Here is a 9,451-nt window from a genome sequence, read left to right as displayed (position 1 = left end):
TTCAATGACCAAATCTGGAACTCCTCTTCAAATCTCAAGTGAATCGGATGAAAATTAACAATTTTAGAAATCCGGCCTATGTTGACCTTTTGGGCTCTGTTGACCTCAAAAATAATTGGCTGGTTGAATTCAGTGAAGTGAAATACATATATATATATATATATATATATATATATATATATATATATATATATATATATATATATATATATATATATATATATATATATATATATATATATATTGTTACGGCTGTGGAAATTCACAAACCACCATCCAGGTCACGTAGGTGAGGTATCTCTTAAGTACATGTGTAGTTAGCCCCAAACCCGTTGTTTAGAGGGAATTAATGTGATTCATTCGGGCTGCGATGCTTTGAGTCAGTCGTTTTTCTTTTTCTATCTTTTATTTCAAACAAAAACCAACGAGGATGCTCGGTGGGCTTTTCCCTCCTGTTTTTCGTGCCATTCTTCTCCGCGCTTGGTGTGAGGGAGGAGAAGCGGGGTGGGGCAGCTGGCGCCCGATTGGTGGATGCGCGGTGTGACGTGGCCAGGAAGGAGGAACGCCCCTCTGCGAGACCTTTCTCGAAGCGCCTCGAAGGGGGGTGGAGCAAAGAACGGGGTGGAGCAACAGGGCGGAGCTCCGGGATATAAAAAGTCGGACACGGGCAGAGCGGTTTTGTGGTTGCTCTTGCCCTCTTCCTGTCTTCCCGCTCACTCGTCCTCTTCTCCTTGTGGCCGCTGGCCTGGTCTGCTGTGGTGCGGTTCCAAGACCCCGCTGGCGGGAGGGAGCATCCGCCATTCCCCCCTCCCGACCTCGGGCATCCACGTTTCCCCCCCCCTTCTATCCGCGCTGGGATAGCGCTGAAAACTCCGTCCATGGCGTCGAGCGGCCAACACGTGCCGGCGCGAGGCACTCCGGAGAGGCCTCGCCTACCACGCTAGGGCACGGAGTCGCGGCCAGGCGGGACCACGTCGACGGACGTCGGAGAGGGAATCGGCGGCCCAAAAGGGAAGTCACCTTTTTCTTTTCGGGGTTTTTTGTATGGATCTTGTGGCGCCGTGTCTTGTAAGTAAAACTGTATAAGTGTTGCCGTGTGTTCGTGTATTCGGTCGTAGCTCTGCATTGTTGTTTTTGTTTTAAATTGATATATGTGCATTCTGACTGTTTATGTGTGCTTTTCGTGTGTCGTGTAAATAAAGTGCATTATGTTGAATTGTTCCCCGTTTTGCTGCGTCCTTTCCTTCGTTTGAATCTCCATCTTGCTCCACGTAAAGGGTTCAGAGTGGGCTTAATACGCCTGATAATTAATCGGAACCATCGAGGCCGACGATAACACCGCTCAGTTATCCCGATAGCACGGAACGGACCGCTTAAGCGGTTCGTGTCCGGAGTCAGCCTGCGGCGAAGTACGATCGCCCGGTCTACCATCCGCGTGGGTACTTAGGTAGGTCGGGTTTGGCGAACAACCCTATCCTACGTGGGTGGCCGATTGGCACGATTGTGGTGAGGTCGAAAGGCCCACCCGTGACTGGCTCCGGGCGATAGTTCCCGGAGGGTCACGACAGAATTGTCCGCCCGGTGGGCGAGGCGGCCGCCATTCGAGTCGAGCGGCCGATCGCACGCCGGCGGGCGCGAATTCGCAACAATATATATATATATATATATATATATATATATATATATATATATATATATATATATATATATATATATATATATATCCTCTTCAAATTTCAAGTCAATCAGATGAAAATTGAGGATTTTAGGAATACCAACTTGGTTGTTGACCTTTGGACTATGTTGACATTTTGACCTCAAAAACAATAGGCTTCTTCCTTATGACAAACTCTACCATGTAGTGAAGTTTCGTGAAGATCGGTTTGAAATTGTGACCTGGAGACGATAAACAGACAGACAAACAGACAAATAAACAGACAGACAGACAGAATAACAAAATCGATGAACCAATATACTTGAAAAATCTTTGATTTTGCAAGTAACAATGTTCTGCTTCTTGTTATGAGTACCTCCATGTTCAACAAGTCTCATGATCTTATTATGAGTATCTACATGTTCAACAACTCTCATGAAGCACGCTCTATTCTTTATCCAGGACACTTGTGATCTCATCTGATTTCCCAGTGGAGGCTGCATCATCATAGGGCTGCAGCTGTACTCATTCATTAATTTAAGTACGGTCAGTGGCTGCTGTTTTAAAAAAAAATTGTATCTACATACATGGTTGAGGCTAGTGGAAGAGCTAGAGCAAAATTAAAATGGGGAACACGAACAGCAGAATATAAGTGAGAGTGACAATGAGATCAAGGGGAGGGGGAGAAGGACACGTGTGGGTGAACAAACTGCACACAAGCTGAATGAAGCACAGGAAGAAGAAAAAACGGCAAAGCGGGGATGGAACAGAAAAGGAACAAACCAACCAACAACTAACAAATGAGAGGAGGTGAGGGAGAGGGGGTTGGGGTCATTTTTGGGGGAGAAGATATCATGAGTATGGATGACTTGACATAGTGGCGAACAGCTAGCTGTCTTGAAGCCTGGAGGGAGGAATGCGACTGAATAGACTGAGGAAGTTTGTTCTAGAGGTGAGAGAAGAGAGGACCAAATGGGTGGAGGTGAGCAGTGAGCCTGGATTTTGGGAGTTTAACAAGAAGAGGATTACTGGAAGACCATGTGCATCTTGCAGAAACCTGGAGAGAAATTGTTTGTTTAAAACTATTAAAACTTATCCTCTATATGTAAATAATGTCTTTTGTCTGATGATAAAGTCTTTCCCTGGAACCTAACCCCCCCTTTTTACATTAATTCTTATGGGGAAATTGGATTCACTTAAAGTCGTTTCAGTTGAAGTCGCACTTTTCAAGAACGTAACCACCACGTTAAGTGAGGGTTTATTGTACTTACATAGGCAGTTAATTGTACACATGATGGAGGAAATTATCCACAAGCTGCAGTCAGGAAGATCAGCAAAAATAGTGCAGCCTGACATTCCTTCTTAACGCAACTGGGATTGTAGCAAATGTGTTTCACATCAAGCTATCCAGGAACCAGAGAGCTCGTGTGAGCTTTTGGCAAGCTCATAATTTTATTAAATAACACCTTGGCACTATTTGTGTTCCATCCCTTAAATCATCCATGATTTATGAACATCAAGTTCAGGCCTCCATGTTTATGCTGCTGTTGCCTACAACACTTCAATTTGCCCATGACATCCCATCCATCCATCCATCAATCCATTGGGACCATACTCTGTTCAGTGTTGGTGCTGCCGAAGCAGTCTCCTTCGCGATTAGGCACAATCCTGCACAGGTCACTTCCAACACAGGATACCAGCAAGCTGGCACTCATTTTGCCAACCTCAGAAGGATGATAGGCAGAGTCAACCCCACCTGGTATTAATTCAACAGCCGAGGGGGATTTGAACTCAGGATCCAAGGATCCCAAGCCCACCACCCTAACCATTAAGCCAACACCAGACATGACATCCCATGATAGAACAGTTAAGCTGAACTGTTTGTGAGAAGCAGTGAATATCGATTTGAGAGGCTTCGTGGACTGTTTACAGACAGGAACTCGGATAAGTGGGCTCCTGATTTCCCTTTAGGTAGCACAGTGCTGTGGGAATTATGTAGTGCGTACCTCTTGCCCGTAACATCAATTCTATGTTGGAAACTTCCTCGGGGGATTGTATCTTGCTTAAAAAGAATCTTTGCCATGAATCACGAGCATATGCACTGCGGAGCCGGAAATGTATCTGTCCTGAGTTGAGGACCAATTTCCCATTGTCATGCATTCCAGCTGTACATTGTGTGGACATGCATGGCTATTCCAAACATCCATGGAGATTCATAAGGAAAGGGTGGCACGTTGCAGAATAGGAAGAATCGTTGTTAAGAAAAGGGGGGTTGTTCTTAACGAGTTGTTAACCGAGTAACGGATACTTTAATCTTCTCCTATTATTAACGATGATCGAAGTTCATCATTGATCATACACCTCTGAACGTATGTCCTCATGTAGGTCATTGCTGACATGGCGTTTTTGCATGCTGAGCCAAGTGGAAAGGAATACTGCATCCAGTACAATCCGGAATGGGCACGTCTTCCCCGGGAACTTGCCAAAGCCGTAAGTCCATACCCGTGACGCATTGTGCACAGGTTTGATTTTACGATGATGTTTTTGTGCACACCTTCATCCTTGTCCTGAGTATGATATTGTCGCGGCCGTGGCGGTTAGGTTAATAACACCCCTCCCCCCCCGACCCAATTGTCGTGGACGGGTGGTTAACACCAACCATGCCGGATCGCCGAGCAGTTTTCCTTCGAGGCGAACACGTGATCCTCAAAGATTATGGCGTGCGCGGGAAGGAAAGGGCGGTCGTGGATGGAGCAGACGGAAGCACAGCACAAGGGGTTGATACTCGAACCCACGACAAATAGATAACACCAGCAACTTAAAATAAACATGGGGATTGAATGAAAATAGATCAAATATTTACAAGGGTGAGAATTAAAAATGTATTAGTAATACGTGAGGTAAATTAAAGCCTAAAGTCGAGACGCCTCTCCACACGGACTTTAATACAGACAAGGGGGAAATAAAACAAAAGAAAATCCTCCCTTTATTCTGGCACTGAGCTTGGTCCAGAGATGGTCTCTTGAACTTTGCGATCGAGCTGCTTCGTCCTGCGCGGGAAGTCGCGCCCAAAATGGTGCCGAGCCGCTCTCTGGGCGGGAAACGTTCGTGAGGAGGTATTCAACACCAGGGCTCTCCAACCGCCATGTGGCTTCTTCTCATGAACGAACATGCCGAATGTTCCTCTCCACCACGAGATCTGCTCACAACGATTACACACCTTCCTTTTTGAACACACAACGGGATAACGACGAGTTCGCTGAGAGGAGCACTCCTCATCCTTTTTCTCATCATCATACAACTCCACGTCTCAGCTGAACAGGAATGGCTAGCGTCTTGCCCGGCACGCTGCAAATTCACTGGCACAAACATGAGAATTGCGCAGCCATTTTGCCGTGCCGAGAGGAGAGCAAAAACGAGATCCTCTTTGTCGATCATGTCCTCCACCAACTCTGTCCTCTCACAACTCTCTGCTCTTCGACCCTCACATTTCCCCTACTGGCTCTCTGACGTCACACTCATGAATCATCATGCCTTGTGGGCTTGATTTGCTGGTAGGAAGCCCGGAAGGCAGGGCTTCTGACCTGCTTTGTACATGCGGCATTGTTATTATTGTTGTTGGTTTTGTTGGTGTAAGAACGTAATTTTATTGCTGGCTTGCAAATGCAAAAACATAGGAAAAGGTCACAGGGGGTATTTACATACTGGGGGAAATTGGCCTTAATCCTTATCTAATTAACACAGCACCGTCCCCCATGTGGTGACAAGTAACACTTAAGCTCACAGGTTCCCTACTTAATTTACATCGAGATGTCTCCAACACGTCCATGGACCAGACAACTCGATTCAATCCTAACTTTGCTATGAAATTCCTCCATCTACCCCCACAACCGTAACAATATCATGGAGACATTTTTTTTTTATACTTGCTATGCATGAACTGGTCATGTACATATGTGGTGACATTGCAACGAGGCAATAGGATATTCAAAATGCGATTTATTTTTGCACTGGACAGGGTCGCTGGCCAGTGCAAGACCTGGGTCCAGCTACTCTCTGTGGGGCCTGGGATGTGCCTGAGGAAGGGTTGGCAGGTGCTCTTGTGCTGGCTAATCGTGGAAACTGCTCGTTCTTCCAGAAGGCATGGTTGGCCCATCAACACGGCGCCACTGCCCTGTTGGTGGTCAGCAGGTTGCCGCTGGTACGACTCGCTTTTAATAAATGTAATTCACTTTACTGCATCACATCTCACTATATTACCCACTCATTTTAGCTGGAAGAATAGCCTAGGCCCGAGAGGTATGGACACTCACCTCTGAGCTATATATCCTGGGTTTGAATCCAGACTCAGCTATAAACGGTCATCCTGGTGTTTTGCCTGCAGGGCGAGGCATCGATCTGTGTGCCGTTCCTCAGATGGACGATAAGCTGGACATCTTATCTGCCAGCATTAATTGGTAGATGTTAAAGATCCCACGGTGTTATTCACGAAGAGTAGGCTAGCTATCTTAGGCACCCTGAACAAATTACACATTCCTCCTGTAACCTACTGGGGGCACTGCATCAGCAACACAGCCACGCACTCAGCAGAGATTCAAACCAGCAGCCACATCCTACACACGAAATGAAATGAATGACCCATTCATCTCATCGCTTGCTGAGGCCACTAACATCACTCTTACCTTTGTTATATATAGTCTCAGCTTGCGTGTCGTTGAATTCCCAAGCACAAGGTCTCAAACGCTCACGTTCTTGATGTCCATGTTCATGTTTTCTGTTTTGTCCTGTTGAGAGGAAATGCTTTATCTCATCCTCCTTGTGTAGCTCATCATGCAATGACGTCATTTTTTGCAGTTGAAATGGAATTAAACATTACACATGAGACATACTTTGCATAAATCATCGGCTTGGCCTGTTTAATGTTGCCATCTCAGCCTTAAACTCATAATGCTGTGATCCCGAGTTCCAAGTTCCATATTCCGTGTCAATTTGTCCATTTTCTACAAAAACCCTTGAAGTTTTTGTGAAAGTAAACTGATCTTCTAATATATGTACGAGCTCCATCACGAGTTGAAGATCATTGGAGGAATTTTTTTTCTTCACTTTGTTTCTCCAGTTGGCTCCGAGAGGGAACAGCAGCCAGTATGAGGAGGTTGGAATCCCAGTCGCCTTGATGCGTCTTGAAGATGCGCAAGAGATGCGCCAGGTGAAGGTTGTGCATTGAATATTTTACCTTTGTTGATGCAAAAGACGTTTTCCATTTTCTGAACTTCAACCTTGTTTTTTCCAAGCTTAGAATGCTCTGAATAATTCAATTATTTAATTATTCTTTGTTCTTGCAGAACATGAGTCTGAACCTCCGCGCATCACTTTTTGCACCACCTGAGTCAATAGTCGATTACAATCTGCTTCTTCTGTTCCTCGTTGCTGTGTTGACTGTGTCAATGGCTGGCGTCTTTAGTCGCCCACCACCAATCACCCCGTGAGTGAGCCTACTATGTTTTGCATGAGTGTTCCATATCGGCTGAGACTGCATCTCGGCCCAGATTAAAAACTGTCATCCTGATGTTTCACAGGCAAGGTGATTCATCAATATGTGTGCCAACTGGGAGCATTTTCGTTTAATAACATAATGACAGGACCAAACTGCTGAGAATTGTAACAGCAACAAATGAACAGTGAGCCACTATTAATATGAGTTGAATAGTGGGCATTAAAGATCCCACGGTGTCCTTTGTGAAGAGTAGAAGAGGAGGCAAAGCCAACACCAGCAGACTGAACAAATTACAAATTCATGCTCTCGCCTACAGGGGGCACTGCGTCAGCAGCAAAGCTGCACCCCCAACAAATGAAGCTGCCCACAGTAATATGCTGAATATTAAAGGATAAGAAGAAATGAGTTGAGTAACAAAGAGTACAAACCACCATGAGCAGATATCAAATGTGACATGAGGAGCCATCTGTTTGTTATGTTGACAACTAGAAGGGTACTTGGTAGAGTGCATACCTCGGCCACGTAATACCTGATCCATGAGAACATATCGGGGCCAATACATTTTTGAAATATCATGCCACACAGTACAATATAATTTTTGGCCCGATCTGTCAATGGTGAAGAATCACTTTAAAAATTAAATAATTGTCGTATCCAGATCCGGATTCGGATCTTCACCAAAATCTAATCAGTTCGTCCTCGTCACACACAGAACCTCTGCACAAAATTTCATCCGTATCTGTCTACAACTTTTGAGATATCCTGTACACAAACAGACAAACAAACAAGCAGACATAGACTGGTACTTACGAAATTGTCAACTTGACCTCTGACCTTGTCTAATAAAAGCTGTCTCTGGAGAAGGTCGCGACGCAAACCAGAAGTTTCTACGATGATTCTGTACCAAACCATCAAAAATCGAATGTTTGACCTCACTGTGACCTTGACCTTTGACCGATTTTGACCAAAATCTAATCAGCATTAGCCATCACCCTCCTGAATCACGTGGTGTAATTTGACATTGGTAGCTTCTTCCGTTCTCGAGTTATCGTGCCTACAAACAAACAAACAGACGACGGAAGTCATCAATATATTTACGAAATCTAAAGATTTCGTAAGTAACAAAGGGACAGAGAGGGGTGAAAACATAACGTCCTTCCACCTTCGGTGACGGAGGTAAATATGACAAATTATTTGAAACTCTTACCCCCTCTTCCTCCCCCAATTTGTATGTTCCATGCACGCTCCTTTCCTTGCTTCACTTTACTCCTTTCTCCTCCCAAACCTCTTTTACTTTCCTTCCTCTCCACAGCCCTTCTTTCATCATGATCATCATCATCATCATTGATCTTTGTAGGGCCATTGGCCCCATGATGATCATTTGCATTCATGGGTTTCACAAAGTATGTTCATCCAGTGCTGTACTACGTCTATTTTAAAGATGCTAATCACAATCCTAAAAACAAGCAGATCATCTAATAAATAAGATTCATCGGATGTCTGTCTGTCTGTCTGTTCGTATTTTTTGCAAGGACCGCTGGACCAAGAACCACCAAATTTGGCGCACAGACCAAGTCCGACCCAGGGATTGTCCTAAGGGTGTTTTCATCCACAACCTCAGCCTTTAAAGGCCCCTGAAGACCCCTATGATCCCTCCCATAAATGCTTTTTACATGCTTCAGAGATCAGATTGTATGCTTGAGAGAAGACTTTTTACATGTTTGGGAGATAAGACCCCTTAAGATCCCGAAGGCCCCAAAGACCATTAGATCCTAAAGATCCCTAAGATCCTTATGAACCCGAAGACCCTTAAGTCTTTTGAAGACCCTCAATACCCCAAAGACCCTCAAAACCCTTTGGAGCCGGAACACCTCGAATACCCTTAAGATCCCAAAGACCCTTAAATAAACCCAAACCAGCATTGCCTAAACTCACTGTCTTATAAATATGATTCATTGGACGTCTGTCTGTCTGTTTGTTCGCGTTTTTTGCAAAGACCGCTGAGCCAACAACCACCAAATTTGTCACACAGACCAAGTCTGACCTGAGGATTGTTCTGAGTGTATTTTCATTCACAACCTCGGCCTTTAAAGACCCCCAATAACCATAAGACCTTTTTTTTCATGCTCGAGAGATTAGAATACATGCTTGGGAGATAAGACCCTTAAGACTATTAAGACCTTTGAATTCCCCGAACACGATTAAGACACTTTAAATCCCCAAAGACCCTTTGGACCCCAAAGATGGTTAAGATCCCTAAAACTCTTGAAGATCCCAAAGACCCTTAAGTCTTTTGAAGACCT

The 9,451-nt window shown here is 44.8% G+C and overlaps 1 protein-coding gene and 1 long non-coding RNA gene across 17 annotated transcripts in view; one reads left to right on the top strand and one right to left on the bottom strand.

Annotated features, from left to right (window-relative positions):
- The window catches only part of LOC147016948 (uncharacterized), a 21,853-nt gene extending 15,097 nt beyond the window's left edge, over positions 1–6,756 (bottom strand). Inside the window, exon 1 of the long non-coding RNA XR_015049260.1 lies at positions 6,337–6,756. This is a non-coding gene — a long non-coding RNA (uncharacterized LOC147016948). The remainder of the gene's footprint in view (positions 1–6,336) is intronic.
- The window catches only part of LOC147016947 (signal peptide peptidase-like 2B), a 52,043-nt gene that overhangs the window by 16,004 nt on the left and 26,588 nt on the right, over positions 1–9,451 (top strand). For 5 of the 16 annotated variants that reach the window (XM_085846211.1, XM_085846212.1, XM_085846217.1 and 2 more), the window contains exons 2-5: positions 4,040–4,144; positions 5,673–5,855; positions 6,771–6,866; positions 6,997–7,136. In XM_085846211.1, the coding sequence (XP_085702337.1) occupies positions 4,052–4,144; positions 5,673–5,855; positions 6,771–6,866; positions 6,997–7,136 (512 nt within the window). In that variant the 5' untranslated portion in view covers positions 4,040–4,051. Of the gene's footprint in view, positions 1–2,116; positions 2,201–4,039; positions 4,145–5,672; positions 5,878–6,770; positions 6,867–6,996; positions 7,137–9,451 lie in introns of all 16 variants that reach the window. The other 11 variants (XM_085846208.1, XM_085846204.1, XM_085846202.1 and 8 more) reach the window with 9 other exon arrangements.

This window comes from Eptatretus burgeri, chromosome 11 (assembly GCF_056783735.1).
Source record: "Eptatretus burgeri isolate ZD-2024b chromosome 11, Ebu_testis_v1, whole genome shotgun sequence".
NCBI classification, from domain to species: domain Eukaryota; kingdom Metazoa; phylum Chordata; class Myxini; order Myxiniformes; family Myxinidae; genus Eptatretus; species Eptatretus burgeri.
This window is presented reverse-complemented; position numbering and strand designations above follow the sequence as displayed.